The sequence below is a fragment of the Podarcis vaucheri genome (genome assembly GCF_965113315.1).
Source record: "Podarcis vaucheri genome assembly, chromosome: 10".
NCBI lineage: Eukaryota > Metazoa > Chordata > Lepidosauria > Squamata > Lacertidae > Podarcis > Podarcis vaucheri.
In genome coordinates this window covers 43,214,263-43,230,034 of record NC_138748.1, presented here as the reverse complement: position 1 = coordinate 43,230,034, position 15,772 = coordinate 43,214,263, and the positions used below count along the sequence as shown (strand labels likewise).

The 15,772-nt window shown below is 44.2% G+C and overlaps 1 protein-coding gene across 1 annotated transcript in view; it reads left to right on the top strand.

Annotated features, from left to right (window-relative positions):
- Positions 1–2,481: 2,481 nt before the first annotated feature.
- SREBF2 (sterol regulatory element binding transcription factor 2) overlaps positions 2,482–15,772 on the top strand; it is a 34,598-nt gene continuing 21,307 nt past the window's right edge. Inside the window, exons 1-2 of the mRNA XM_082241401.1 lie at positions 2,482–2,748; positions 15,047–15,436. Coding sequence (XP_082097527.1) covers positions 2,664–2,748; positions 15,047–15,436 — 475 coding nt within the window. The 5' untranslated portion in view covers positions 2,482–2,663. The remainder of the gene's footprint in view (positions 2,749–15,046; positions 15,437–15,772) is intronic.

Here is a 15,772-nt window from a genome sequence, read left to right as displayed (position 1 = left end):
ATGAAGCAGCAGGTTTTTGAGTTCCAAATACATGTAGCATTTTTAGAGATGGTTTTCTAATCAGTTTGCAACATCAAACACCTGCAACAAATACCCAAAGCTGATCATTTCTCTCTAACAGTGCCCAGTCCTAAAGTTTACAGAAAGCTGCTTTATAGCATCTAGCTCAGTATTGATTACACTGACTGGAAACAGTTTTGTAGGATTTCAGGCAGGGAGTCTCTCCCAGTCCTGCCTGAAGATGCTGTGGATTGAACACAGAACATAAGAATATAAGGTGTGTGTGTGTGTGTGTCCGTGTCCACCAAAAATGCCCTCGGATTACACTGTAAACTTTACATCATATGAAACAAGATATTTTGCATGGAAATTTACCCTAGGACATAGAATAGTGACAGAACTTCTAATTTAGGGAAACTTTCTTCAGTTAGTCACCTTTTTGTTTTTATCTTTGCTCACTAATATATTAACTGAACACTCAAAACTTGTGGTAAGTGTTCTTGAATTCCATCTTGCCCACTTCCTTTAATCTGAAAGGCCAAGGATGCCATCCAAAACACATGAGCTTTAATGTTGTGTAATATATGGGGATGGAACATCCATGAATTAATCATTCAAGGGTATTAGATATGGCCAGTATCCTTGGTTTTTTATCTTCAGTATGGCTCTGTGCCGCTGCTCCTTACATCAAATGCAACTTTTTGTATCCTGCTGACTCTGTAAAACTGATGCAGCAGTGCTAAGCAGATACAAGAAGAAACTTAATCCACTGGTGCTTGGCAAAGTGTTGGCATCAACTTTTCTTCTTGAAGCACATCTGAGAATGTGAACATGCCCCATTTATTACTTTCAATCCCTATTTAAACCTGCACTGCCACCTCTTGAATAATCCAGTGAAAGTATGGCACTATTTATTTGGATAATTGATTGAGAAGCAATGGTGGAAGTGGGAGAGAAGCAACATGCTGGACCACAGAATAAGATTTCATGCATTGTAGGACTTAACACTTATCTTTGAGTTCTAGAAAAAACAGGCAATCCCCTCCTATCACTGTGGCGGGAAAGGTCAGGAGCTGTTTTCACAGTGACACTCCTCAGCTGCTTCCTGTAACCTTGGAGAAACACGCAATCATGGATAATTTCTGGATAATGCATGTATTTTGTGATGTTGTTTTAAAAGTGTTTGCATAGGAAGAACACTGTATTCCTGGTCTTGGCACAGAAAGCTATAACTCTGATAAGCATATATAAACAACTGAAAGAGACCATGCCATTGACAAATATAACATGTGAAGTGTCTTTGAATGGAGGCTTAAATAAGATTTAAATCCTTAGAATACTGAGGAAAAAATGAGATGAAAATATTAGGTTCCATACGAAATACCTTGCTCAAGATGCTCCTTTTTAAAAAATGGGCTGGGAAAGTGCACATATAAAGATTTGGCGATCACTCGTAGCCAAGTAAGATTGCCTTCCATGAACACAGTCTTAACAGTGAGTCCGTAAGTGACTGTGGAGACCAATTCTGGATCCACACGTCCTTCCACAGTGGGGACATGGGTTTCTGGGCAGGAGTTGATTGCGGTGAGGGTTTGCCAAATGTGCCTTCCTCTTAGCTCATTTCTCCCTTGCGTCCTGAGTTCGTGCTTCTTCAAAGTCCATGACATCTTTGGTAAAGGCACAGTGTCTAATAGCATCAGCTATAGTAGCGAGCAATTTGTCATATCTAACAAATAGAGCACCCAGTATGGAATTGCATCCCCATAAAGATCCATCATGGTCTAGAAAGACTTGACTTCTCTTCTCAAGCTGAAACCTGTGGTGAAGTTGATTTTATTACTTATGCATAATTCTATTTGGAAAAGTAAGCCCAGAGCCACTTGACCAAACCTGTCAATGCTCAATCCTGAGGGTTGAGTTTTGACTGCCACGATTTGTTCAAATAGTTTGTGCAAAGGAGGTAAGTAAATCATCCATTTCGAACTGCAATGATCAAATGCAGACTTCGCGCCCCACTACACCCAGACCGACGAAGAGACCTGGATAACTCGAAAGCTTGCTCCTTATTTTGGCATTTTGACCGTTCATTATAAAGGTACAGTATTGCCTGACTCTGGATGTTAGGACCTCCCTCTACTGGACCAACACACTTCGTTTTTGGTTTGCTCGTGCGGCGCACGGTGTCACAGTCTAGTACGGCGGCGATCCCGTTCCTCTGCTGGAGGGACGGAGGGGCGCCCTGTCACTTTCAAGTTCAAACCCGAACACGGGTTAGATCTCCGCCCCCTTATGCATATTCAAATCCAGCGAGGCGGGCCGCCCGGGAGGGGATTGCCCGGCCGCACGCTAACGAAAGCTGCTGATCGCTGACGCGCCATCACACCACGAGCCGCTCTGCCCGCTGATTGGCCGGCGGGGACCTGGTCTCATTGACAACAAGCCCAGGCCGCAGCGGTGGCTCCTCGCAGGTGGATGGGCGGAGTAGGCGGAGGCTGGGCCAAGATGGCGCCGCCGCGCGGGGCCGGGAGCCTCGGGAGCCTGAGCTGAGGCAGCGCCGCCCGGCCGGGAAGGGGTTAACGCGCTGGGTGTCACCCCGGCCGCTCCCTGGGACGGGCTGCTGACTCGCGGGCGGCGGCGGAGGAGCCGGTTGCGCCTCGCCGGCGATGGAGAGCGGCGAGCTGAGCAGCATGGAGACCATGGAGACCCTGACGGAGCTCGGCGACGAGCTGACGCTGGGCGACATCGACGGTGAGTGCGCGCGGGGAGGGGAAGGAAGGCGCGCCCGGCCTGCGCTGGGGCCGAGGCGCCGCCACCGCCGCCCGTGGATGCCCCCTTGTCGCGGGGAAAGAGGGTCTGTCGCCACCCCTTCACCGCGAAGTGCCCCTGGAGGACGGGATAAGCCTGGCCGGATGGGCTGGCAGGTGTCGCACAAGATGCGTGGCGACAGCCATGGTTGTTTTCGCGCTCCTCAGCCCCCTATGGCTCTCCTCCCTCCTCCCCAAATTCACTGTTCAAGAGAGGGCGAAAGGTTCCTCAGAGGGATGCGCGCGCGCTGTAGACTTTTGACAGGATTCCCGTGGGACACCCCTCCCCCCCCGTGCGGTGCTTCCTCGCGAGCATGGCCCGCTGTGCAAGCGCTGCTAAGTTCGGGATTGCAGCCCAGTGTGCACAGCTGCCTGGGATCCTAAGCATCCTTGAGTTTAGGGGGTGGGGAGGGGGGGCTTATTTCTGAGTACAGTTACCCAGCCTGTGCCAGCAGAGTGAATTGAGTGAGTGTTACCTGCATATTGGAATTCATTATACTTAAGGTGTGGTCCGGGTCAGGGCTGGGCAGAAGATAGATATGGTTCTAACTGGTAGGTTCTCTCAGCGATTGGAACAAATCCCAGGTCTCAGAATTCTTTTGTATCTGGCTCTAGTTGGTTGGGACTTGGGGCTGTAGTAAAAACAACAACAAAGTGGACCCAGCAAGTCTGAAGACCGCCCGTCCCTCATCGCAGTGTCTGGATGCCCCTGATCTGAAGCCCCTGCCCCTATTCATACATATCACTGAAATCTGGAAGGTGCTGATTTAAGTTCATTCATGTGCCTTACTTGGCAGGTGGTTTTCCACATCTATGTAAATTATCAGTGTAGCCAGTGGATATGTGGCAAAAGATTGTGTGTAGGTGCCTGGGGCTGGAGAGTGTTAAGGAAAAGGAAGTTATACGGAGGCATCATTTTCCCCCCTGTAGGTTTGTCATTTTGAAGACAAACACTTTGCAGTGTGAGCTGGATCATGGTGAAGCTTGCCTTAATTTGGTATAGGAGGTGTGTGACAAATAGGAAGCAGTTTCTGTCTCTTGGTTTCACTTGGTAGTTGCTATCTGTAATGTTTTGAGTTTATAGCTCAGTGTATGATGATGGCATTTGCCATTCTGATCCGAAACATTTACTTACCTCACCCATGAGGCAAGATGAGGTGACTGCTTTAGGCGGCAGGATCCACAGGGTCAGCAGATCCCTATGCCAGTCTTCTCCCCATGTTCCTGATGTCCCCCTTCCTGCCAGGGAAAATCTACATCATTTAGGGGTCCTGCTCAGGTGCCAAAATATATGGGGGCTGGTCCTGACAAAAACCCATTAAAACTTAATTATCCACCTCATGGAAGAGGAAGAAATTTAAAAATATTCTGTAGCCAGATTCACAGGAATTTACTGTATGTTCAGCAACTATGAAAGCTGCAGAAAGTTCTGATAGTACAATTCTTGTTGTCAGAAGATTGTCAGCACCCTAATGCCCTCTGGGTGCTATATCCAGGTCAGAAACTGAACTGGCAAGGACACAGCAAAATGATAGAAGAATGACCATCTGCTCAAGTATCTTGTCAAGAAAGAGGGGATAAAAAAATTCCTTCCTGTAGCACCTTAAAGACCAACTAAGTTAGTTCTTGGTATAAGCTTTCGTGTGCATGCACACTTCGGCTACCCATCTGTAACTGGAACCATGGAAGGCACCACATTGAGCCGCACGGCTACCCATCTGTAACAAGAAAGAGGGGAGTAATAGTGGAGTAGGTAGTTGGTGTGAAGACAGGTTTATTGAGTCAAATGACCATAGTTTTCCATGAATCATGAACCTACTGTCTGCAATAGTGAGAAGCTAGTGTTCTGCAGGTATTTTTCAGCTGAGTAGTCTAGTACTTCCCTAAAATGTAAATAAAGGGATGTTATTTAAAAGCTACTGGACACTACAGATTTGCAGAATGTCTGCATCAAAAGTATTCTGCTATTTGTACTATTTACAGCTGCTTAAGAGCTTCAAAAAGTAGAAGTAGCTGTGTTGGCATGTGTGGAAAAAATCCTAAATATTTACCCGCAAAGGATACTGTACTCTTCTTCATTGCAATATGACACTGAGGAATAGTAACCATTATTCTAAGTAATGCTGCCTCCAGGCTTATCAAAATATTAGGTTCCACTTCTCCTGCTTTGCTGTTGTAGTGCACAGTTGGAAGCATAAGAAGGGGGCACAGTTCAGAGGAGAATACATGCTTTGCATGCAGAAGGTCATTTATTTACTCCCCCAAAGTATTGCTAGGAGAACCCCTTGCCTGAGACCTTGGAGACTTGCTGCTATTTGGAATACTGGTTTGAGACAGTATGGCAGTGTTATTTTCAAGTGTCCTGTAGGAAAGTAGGTAACTTTCACCTTAGGAAGCACTGCAATTGGAAAATGGACTGCATAGCCCTCAGGTGGTCTCTCATGCTGGTTCTGCCACCTCTTCTGACTGGCAAGGACTTTGTGTGTGTGGAAGCATCCTGAATATAAAGACTGTTGATTGGAATGTAGCTTCCTGGAACGAGAACCAGATGGAAATGTCTTTGGCCTGTGATTAAGGGTGCTTATTCAGGCATCTCATTTGAATTTGACTGTCAATGTATTTGCCTGCTAGGTTTCTACTTTTTATACCTGACGTTTTTCCAGCAACGTTCTCAATTTAATGCATACTAAAAATAGCTGTCTTAAAAGTTGGGGAACTTACTGCAAAGTCCTTCCTGCCCCACCTTTTAAAAGTCAATACGGTTTCTTTTTCCTCTCTATTTTTAGCATGACTCAAAATAATTAGCCGTTCAACATATTCCTTGTAAGGTTACTTTGTATAGTACCTCACTATTGGGAAACATTGCTCAGTGTTTTAAATTACATGTACCCACTTGATTCACCTTTGCACATTTCCGGCACTCCTAACTTCATGTATTTATCCAGATTGGGAAAATATTTTGTTTGCCAGGAAAAAATTGCTTGACTTGAGGTGTAGCTCTTAAGAATCAGAGTGCTTGAAATAACTATCTGAAAAGAAGTGTGTTAAAGAAAAAAAAACTAGAATTCTTATAACAAGTGGAAAATAGAAACCTGATATTTTCAGTAGCAGATAACATCAGACGTTACTCTTAACATTGCACAATGTGTTCTACAAGCTGCTGAGATCAGGAAAGAATTCGTAAATTATAGGTTATTAAACAACAAGGGTGACAAATTGGTTTCATTACTGTTTTCTTGTAAAGCTTTGTATCAGGTATTTAAATTGAGATGGTTTTGGTTGTACAAGACAATTTGACCGAAGAAGCAGATTTTTCATTATTATCTGGTACCATTGTATTCAGTTACAACCAACCCATAATTGTTACTTTTGCCTTGCTTAGGTAGTGTGAGAGTAGCTTAATGCTTTACACGGCAAACATTGTTGTGTATTTACAAGTGTAATTTACAAGTGTAAATACGCAATCTACAAGTGTAAAAACACAATCAGTTGAACATATACCGTTGTGTGCATGCTCTTATACATGTCCATGTGGGAACTCTGATTGGGCCAGGATTGCCACGTCTGTGAATGTGGATGTTTAAAGATGCATGTGGGTATTTTTCTTTCACACTTATGTAACTCTGGTGTACTGGCAGAAACCATATTTGCTACATAAAGTATGAACTGCCCTTTAGTCCTGTTATCTTACTGGCAGGATTCTCTCTCCCTTTGCACATAATGCTTCTTGTGCAGCCGTGTTCCAGCAACAACTGTAAGCAATCTGGTTACTGGTTCTGCAAGGTAGTCATGGGCTGTCTTATCCACACAGTAGCAGTCAGCCTCTGGGGAAACCTTTGAGGAAAGACATGGAAAAACAAGAGGATTTAGAAGAGAGATGTACGAAGAAACCTGTTCTAGAAAAAAATCAAATTCCTAGCATACCACTTCACATTTTTAGGTGCTAACCTCTGTTCTTGTAAATTCCTAGATGTTGATAATTGATCCTTGTCCTTTCTTGTGCCCGAGATGTTTTCAACTCTGGTATAGCCCTTGGAAATGAAGAGAGATGTTTAAGAGATAATTGCTGTCCACAGCTTCTCAGGGAAGTGCTGTTGTTGGCATTTACAGCTGTGTTAGCCTACCAAAGTGACCTGCTGGAGCACAAGCTTGGGCGGTGTGTGTGTGTGTGTGTGTGTGTGTGTGTGTGTGGTGTCCTGAGCTGCCCAGACAACAGGAACCCCCCCTTGGCCTCGCTGACGTGGTCCAAAGGAAAGCAGAGCCAGAAATTTGGCATCAGCTTGGCTGCAGGAGTTGCTGGAAGGAGGCATACAAGGCACCATTCAACTGTCTTAGGGATTCCCCTTTGTGTAGGGTTTACTCCTTAGCCTTTTTGTCTCCCAAAGAATATCCCACAAGGCAGTGGAGGTTTAGGATCAGAGTTTTCCTTCTCCTAGATGGGCTACCTTCCCAGGTAGATGAGCCCCATCTGCCCCTCACTTCCCTCTACACAGCATGTGCAGAAACAGCCTTCTTGACTGTTGGACCCACTATTGGTTTTATCTGCTCAATTAAGAAATCAGCTGTATATCCCGTGAAACAGTTTTGCTTGAAATAGTATCAGAATGTAATACAAACAAGCACATTTAGGAGATAACTCTAGTATATACCCATCTCTGTCATACATAAGTTTAAGCCTGTTTTTTCTATGTAAATAAATGGAAGGGGGGGGGACCTTGACATCATAAATTTGACAGCGCAGGTTGTGATTTATCAGTGTTCAAAATATGAATGCTTACAGCCAGACATGAATGTTTAAACGTGTCTGTTCTTCCCCCCATTTTTCTTTTATGGTTGGTTCACATGAGATGCCAAACCGTGGTTTGATGTAATATTATGAGCCCAGTGATTGCATAGTCTCTCCTTGCCCTTTTCTCGTGTGCTGTGCTTTAATGAATTTCTTTCATAGAAAACATTGTTTTCTGTTTCTTCCAAACTAGGGCTTGCACAAACCTCTCAAATCAGGATTGCAAACCAGAATTCAAGCATATACATCTTAATTTGTAGGGCTTGTGCAAACCACAGCTTGCTGGTTTGCACATGATGGAAAACTGTTATTTCCACAAAAGCAAAAGGAAGTCAGTAAAGCAGCATGTGTAGAAGAAGTGGGAGAGTGAGTGCGGTAGCTTATGACAAATATGTGCAACACCTGGTTTGGCATTACATGGCAACTACCCCAAAGTCCTGACTTTTAAAAAACATAGGATATAGGATACATTTGACTATCTCTTGGCTATGGTTGTATGTTAAGATTTCTCTCTCTCTTAGTTTAAAACAAGTATTTCCAGTTGTAAATATTTTGGCTTCCTATCTGTGTCACCAGTCTCTGTTTATCAGCTGTATAGTGGTTTCACGGTAGTAGTAACAGGAAGAAGTATAGCAGGGGGTTGTGAATATTTTGATTTCTTTCTAAAAGGGAAGGAGATGTGATGAAATATGAGGAAGTCTCCTATCTCATTTTGTAGCTCCATTCTGTCCATCAGGAAGGGCAATGGCTCCCTAAGGTTACAGGCACACATATTTTCCATGCCAGTAATTTCATGTGGGTCTTTCTATGCTAAGCATATGCATGACCCCTGCAATATATACAGTAGCAAAATGTTGTGATTGTTTAATTTTCCAAGGGCCTCAGGGCCAAACTGCACATGTTTAAATAAGTGTGTTTCACCTAGCCAATTTTATTGTGGGGGGGGGGAGCAGTCATGGCACCCCAATAGGAAATAGGCTATTGACCAGAGCAGGGGCTCATACTGCTGAAAAACATTACATACTTGGCTTCTTTCATGCATGTGAGGAAGACAACCAAAGGGGTGACAATTTTCAGCAGAAAATCCAAGTGTTTTCTGAATCCCTAATCAAATAACATTCCAAAACAGGGGTCCCATGTCTCTCTCCCCCCTCAATAGAAAAAGCCAAATTAAGCATTTAGATACCAGGTTATAATTATTGTATGTAATTTTAAAATAATATACCTGCAACTTTCTTTTTAGACAGGAGGTCCAATATCAAGAGTAGGAGTTCTGGGGTAGGGTTGAAATGTTAGCCATTTATACTATCAACTTCAATGGGGTAACTTTTCAGATTTGTATTCTACTTGTTATTCAAGGGATGCGGGTGGTGCAGTGGTCTAAACCACTGAGCTTCTTTGGCTCGTTTGAAAAGTCGGTGGTTCGAATCCACATGACAGGGTGAGCTCCCGTTGCTCTGTCCAAGCTCTTGCCAACCTAGCAGTTCAAAAGCACACCAGTGCAAGTAGATAAATAGGTACTGTTGCAGCAGGAAGGTAAATGCCATTTCCGTGCATTCTGGGTCCTGTCACGGTGTCCTGTTGCGCCAGAAGTGGTTTAGTCCTGCTGGCCACATGACCCGGAAAGCTGTTTGTGGACAAACACCGGCTCCCTCGGCCGGAAAAGCGATATGAGAGCCGCACCCCATAGTCACCTTTGACTGGACTTAACCATCCACGGGTCCTTTACCTTACCTTTTTTACCTTTACCTTCTACTTGTTATAAATGCCAGTTATTGGATATTTCTAAAGTTGGTTGATGAGTTCCCATTTGCACTTTGCAGAATAGTTCTGACAAATAAAGGGATCATAGGCTGATATCATCATGTCTGCCTCGTGTAGTCAAAAGAAAATGGCTTGGGGATAGAGAGAGTAGCAACAATTAGGGCTTAATTGTGGCCCAAGGGCTGTGTGGTAGAAATTGTAACCTGTCATATGGCCTCCCTTAGGCACCTGCCTCTGTAGGGCTTCCATGCCTGGGCTAGTTACATCTCCCAGCAAGGTAGCTTAGTAGCTCTGAGATCATTATATTATATTTGCTCTTGCTGAAGTTTGAAAAATTGGTTGGACCAGAAAATCTGTGGCGTTATTTGAACAACATTGTCAATTATATATGATAGACTGGCAGAGACAGTGGCTGTGCTGACTGGGGGTGATCCGAATTGCTGTCCAAAATATCTGGAGGCTAATGAAGGTTGTTGTAGAGGTTTTTCTTAATGGAGATTGGTTGCATCAGGCATAGGCAAACTCAGCCCTCCAGATGTTTTGAGACTACAATTTCCATCATCCCTGACCACTGGTCCTGTTAGCTAAGGATGATGGGAGTTGTAGTCCCAAAACATTTGGAGGGCTGAGTTTGCCTATGCCTGGGTTACATAGTCAGATGGATCTCCGTAAGAGGCATAGGAAGCTGTCAGGGAAGACACAAACTTTTTGTTGATCTCTTCTAGTGATAACTTTTATTTTGGGAGCGTTTCAACCCATTGCTACTTTCTCCCTGCTGGAATTGCATTCCTGATTGCACCATAGATTATAAATGAGGGTTCATATCTTCACTTTCCTAAACTTGCACCCTTTTTGTTCTCCAAAAGAATCACTAAAGCATGTGGGTGGGTATATGCGGTCTTGGCTCCCTTTCCTTTCCTTTTATCCCTTCACCTCTCAGCTGAACTCTGTCAGGTGAATAGTCTTCCCTTGCTTCTTTGTAAGCCTGACCAATATTCCTTGCCTAACAGGTTTCCATATGTATCAAGTCCTGTTTCCCAGCTGATCAATTACTACTGATCAATTACTACCCACAATAGCCCAGATCCTGGGAGTGGCTCATTTGCTACTAACTTGGCGGAGCTTGCAGAATAAAGAGGAAACAAAGGAGGTTGTGGCATGAACAGAACTGCTTATTTGTACTCTGAATGGTTGTTCTTAGTTGCTTCCACAGGCTTCTGGGTTTGATTACTTAGTGACTTCTGCAGTTACAAGATCTGCTTTCTAAGCTTCCTACTTGGGAAATTGGCAGGTAGCTTTGTCTAGTTTTTGTGATCTCTGTACAATTAGGGACATTCGATCCACAATTTTTGGCAGGCTGACCTGCTCCCAATCTGGGAAGAGATCTTTGCACATGTTAAGAATGGTGCCCTCATTAACAGTATGTGGTTGCCAAGATGTGGTGTGGGTACACTTTGGCTGACATGCCTGTATGTGCTGGGAGAACAGCAGCCTGCTCATAAATTGCACACGTTGTCTGACTCTGTTCTGTTCTAAGGACCTGTTCTCAGCTACTTCAATAACATAACAGCAACTGTAATGTTATCCTGGCTACAGCTTTCCTTGAAAGCAACACTTGTCAGCCAAGACAAATGTATCCACCGAAGACTTGTATTGTAATGGCAACTTCCACTTCAGCTGATTCAATTGACTATGAAACACAATTGGTATATGGAGCTTGGCAGAAGGACACTCCAGCACCAAGTCACAGTTTACTACTTAGTGAATGAATGCAGGTAGCTATGCTGGTCCTTTAGAAGCAATCTAAAAGTGACAGCATGACAGTATCCTTTATTGGGGTCACCTAAACTGTCACCTAAATTGTCCTATTGCTGCAGTAATAAAACTGCTAGCACATTTGCAAAGCTAAGCAGGGTCCAGTAAGGTTTCAAATTGGATGGGGGATTGCTTGTTGAAATTCCCGCATTGCAGGGGGTTGGACTAGATGGCTTCCGGGATCCCTTCCAACTCTACAGCTCTATGGTTCTAAAAACCAACATAGTAGCAGGTTCCCCCTAATAAACAGAACTCTCTGCTGTTAATGAAGTGAACCATGGCTTCCTCTCTTAAATCTTAGAATGAAATTACCAGCATACTTTGAATGTGCCTTGCTCTAAACTTGCACTAGTAATGTCTGAAAGGTTGCACATACATTGTGTGCCATTAGGCCATGTGTACATGTTCTGGGCACTTGTTAAATCTGTAGGAGGGAATGCTAGTACTGTAAGTACATGTAGCCGTTGGCAAAGTTGCAGCTTTATTACTGCTTCCATTCTTAATGTTTTAATGCCACCACTTTGCAGCTGGTAACCGAACGTGCTTACCGAGTTTCTATCCAGATTGCTGATTTTTGTTTCCTTAGCTAATTTATTTAGCTAATCCACATTTCTGATATGAATGGTAGAACTGGTTATAAATGATAGTGATGCAAGGAGACGCTGAAGCAGACTCCTCCTGTGGAACCTTTGCAGCCTGATCCTGTGCTTGTTTACTTAGTGCTGTTGTTCAGGATCAAACTGCATGCCGTGCAGAAAAACATTACTATCCTATCATCCATTAAGCCTGAGCAAGGCAAGCACATACTCTAACCCAGTTCCGAATCCAGAAGCCTAGGAAAGGTTCTGTCTGGCACAAAGAGTGAGCAATCCCAGTGGCCATTTCCTCCAAGCAATATAGTCATACCTCGGGTTAAATATGCTTCCGGTTGAGCGTTTTCAGGTTACGCTCCACAGCGACCCGGAAGTAACAGAACATGTTACTTCCAGGTTTCGCCGCTCGCGCAGGTGCAGACGCTCACGCTCAAAATGATGTCACGTGCATGAGCGGAAGCGGCGAAACGCGACCCGCGCATGCGCAGACGCACAGTCACGTGTTACGCTCTACTCAGGATGCGAACGGGGCTTCGGAACGGATCCCGTTCGCATCCAGAGGTACCACTGTAACCATCTTTGCCTACCCCAGTGGGTGTCTGTATCTCTCCAACTGTATCCAAGTGCCACACCAGTTATCTGCCAAAAGTGACATTCTTTGAAAAGAGCCGAATGTCATTCAGACACACATGGGTGGGAAAACCCCCGTAAAAGGGTCTGGGGAAATTGTTCCTTTGTCCCTTCCCTTCGGGTCTATCATTCACCATCAGAAAATGCTGCAACTAACCACCTATGCTATGTTGGTTTGTAAGTAAGTTCTCTCCCTTCTACTCGTAATTAAAATCTAATTTGGCTGTTGGGGTCTGAAGTGTGTGTTTGCCGATCTTAAAGTTCGGGTAAACTTGCCTGGCTGTAGTTCATATGCTGCTAGGGTGAAAGAGTTGGTTTCATGGGGAAAAGAGCAGCCTATGCCAAATCTAAGGCTGGGAGAATCAGTTTGATACTAGTCCCATTGTCCAGAAGAGAGATTGCTGGGAGGCACAGGACACCTTGTCTTAGAATCCTGGATATTTTCTTGAGCACCCCAGAATTCTGTCCCATCTGGGGGCTGTGACAAGAAGGAGAGGTGGCAGCAGTGATTACTGGATAGTTAAGATGCAACTGGCTTACCTTACAAGGCTGTTGTGCAGCAGTTGCACAAGGAAGGGCATAAACAGCCCTCTCCTAGCTTTCCCCTTCTGTTACACATGCTACACAAGGTTGTCCAACATTCTTATTTTGTATTGAAATCTCAGTTGATCAGCCCTCCTGGGGAGAGCAGATGTTGAGCCCACCCCTAGTGCTGTTGTCCCAATAAACACCTCCCCCCTCCTGCCCCGCAAGCTACCGTTCTGCCCATTGAAGGAAAAGAATACAGTTAACCACATTTTTCTTCCCACCATGAAGCAAATAATACCAGATGTGTGTGTTTTATAGCAGAAGGTGGGGTGGGAGGGGGAAAGGGTTCAACTGCTGTGATCAAATTGTAGCAGTGCTCCCCCCATCATGACTGCATTTCATTAAAAAAGAAAATACTGATGTCCTGTGGAGCATGTAGTTTAGTCCTTAGTTCCGTGAGGTTTATTTCCAAATACATATGTGTAAGATCATTACTTAATATATCTCTGGCTTATGCTTTATTGAGGCTAAAATACCACTGTTATATGGGCTCTGGCATGTTGACCAAATATTTGTCTTTAAAATATTTATATTTATTGACCCTGTCAGGTTCTCAAGGCAGCATACAAGATAACAAAACAAACAATGTTATAAAAGCAGCACACATAGAATGCAAACAACTGAAGAATTCAAATAGCAGCAAAAACAAGAAATACCACCCAGGCATCAAGAACAAATAACATTATGGGTTGCATACAGTACTAGTCCTACTCAGAGTAGGCTCATGGAAATTAGCATCAATGGCTGAGTTCAGTCCATTAGTTTAAGTGGGTCGACTCCGAGTAAAACGTAGCTGAACACAACCCAATATATTTCAAATCTTAATCACTGGGTGGCAAATGCTTGACTGAAAGTAAAAGGCAAAAATGTAAATGTAAAAACCACGTGGTAAATGTAGGTTGGAGTGATTGAAGAGTTTCAAAGTATGGGTATGTCACAGCAGACAAGGCTCTGTTTCAAGTAACCAGCCATGTCACTTATTTAGGGGGAATCCTGAAGTGGGACCTCTGTTCATATAGGACAGGGGTCAGCAAACTTTTTCAGCCGGGGGCCGGTCCACTGTCCCTCAGACCTTGTGGGGGGCCGGACAATATTTTGAAGGGGGGGGGGAGAACGAATTCCTGTGGCCCACAAATAACCCAGAGATGCATTTTAAATAAAAGGACACATTTTACTCATGTAAAAACACGCTGATTCCCAGACCATCCGCAGGCCAGATTTAGAAGGCGATTGGGACGGATCCAGCCCTTGGGCCTTAGTTTTCCTACCCATGTTATAGGAGCTTCAAGTACTGTGACCTCAGACTGCCTGAGGCTATAAAGTTTAAAATAAGAACTTTGCATTGTGTTTGGATAGTAGCTGGTGGAGGTCTTGGTTATTTGGCATATTTATTCTCTGCCTGCTAACTAAAGCTTAAAGCTATATATTTAAAATACAAAGAGTTACAATGGAAGAGCAAATATGTCCTAAGGTTTTGCTTTCAGATGTTCCAGCTGTTACTCTGCTTCTAAATCTCTGGGCTATCTTGGAGGAAATTGGTTTTTTAGCAGTCTCATGCAGGGTAGGGCATCCTTATCTGGCCACTTCTGCTGATGCCACTTGTAGTTTTGGCATCTGCTTTTAAGCACTGGGTTGAATATGATCAAGTTTTCAAGCCCAGGTTAACAACCAGACAGCCATGTTTTGAGCCCATTGAAGTTTGCAAGCAATTGTAAAATACAGCCAAACATATAGCTCATTGCAGTAATAATGGGAATGTGACCAAAGCATTATGGGAAGGTTTGGTTTGGTCAGGAACAGCTGACGCTGGCCAACAACCAAAGCTAACAAAATACGCTTTGGGCAACAGGCAGTCCAGCTATAAGACTCGATGTAAAAGTATCCCCAAGCCAAGGACCTGATTTATTCAGGAGGGAATTTGTTCCCATCTTAAACAGACAAATGTGCATAGTATATATTTTGTTCCTGGGATTACATCTGGTGACCCTTTCATCAGTTTCCTTGGTATCAATAGTCCATCATATCATTTCACTGTTTTCCTTTCTTTTTAATTTATTTTTTTATAGAGATGCTCCAATTCGTCAGCAACCAAGCTGGAGAATTTCCAGATCTGTTTTCTGAACAGTTGTGTGGCTCCTTCCAGAGCAACAGCGTATGTAATGGTGGTGGAACCTCGGATCCCTCGTCACAGAGGCCCTACAGCCAGGGGCAGCTACAGACCTTCTCGCCTAGTGCAGCTTCTCCCCAGCTTCAGACCGTGCAAGTGAAGGTGTCTCAGACAACCGCTGCAACACCTGTTCCACAGCGGACAGCCCCTGCTCTTCAGCCTCGTCCCCAGGTTCAGCCTCAGCTCCAGCAGCAGACTGTGATGATTACTCCAGCTTTCAGCTCTGCTCCCCAGACCCGGTTCATTCAGCATCCTGTAATATACCAAAATGCAGCCACAAGTTTTCAAGGTAACTTGCAAAGTCTTTGTAGTAACAAGTAGTCCTATGCTGTCGGTAGCTCTTAAATGTCTTACCCTAATCTTCCAGCAGAGCAAAAGGTATCAGAGCAGCATTTACAGCCACCATTCCTGATTTCATATCTGTGAGAAGTTTCTAATATTGCTTGAAATGTTTCTAAATAGGTGCACGTTTTCTAGGATCTCACAGGCAAATTAGAGAAGCTTGGCATTTGGGGTGAAGAAGGGCATTGGAGACCAAGACCAGGGAGTTGGGGAGTGGCCTTAAATATTGTGCAGTAAAGCATAGGTAGCACTCAAAAGTAACTCTGTGAATGGTATCACTGCA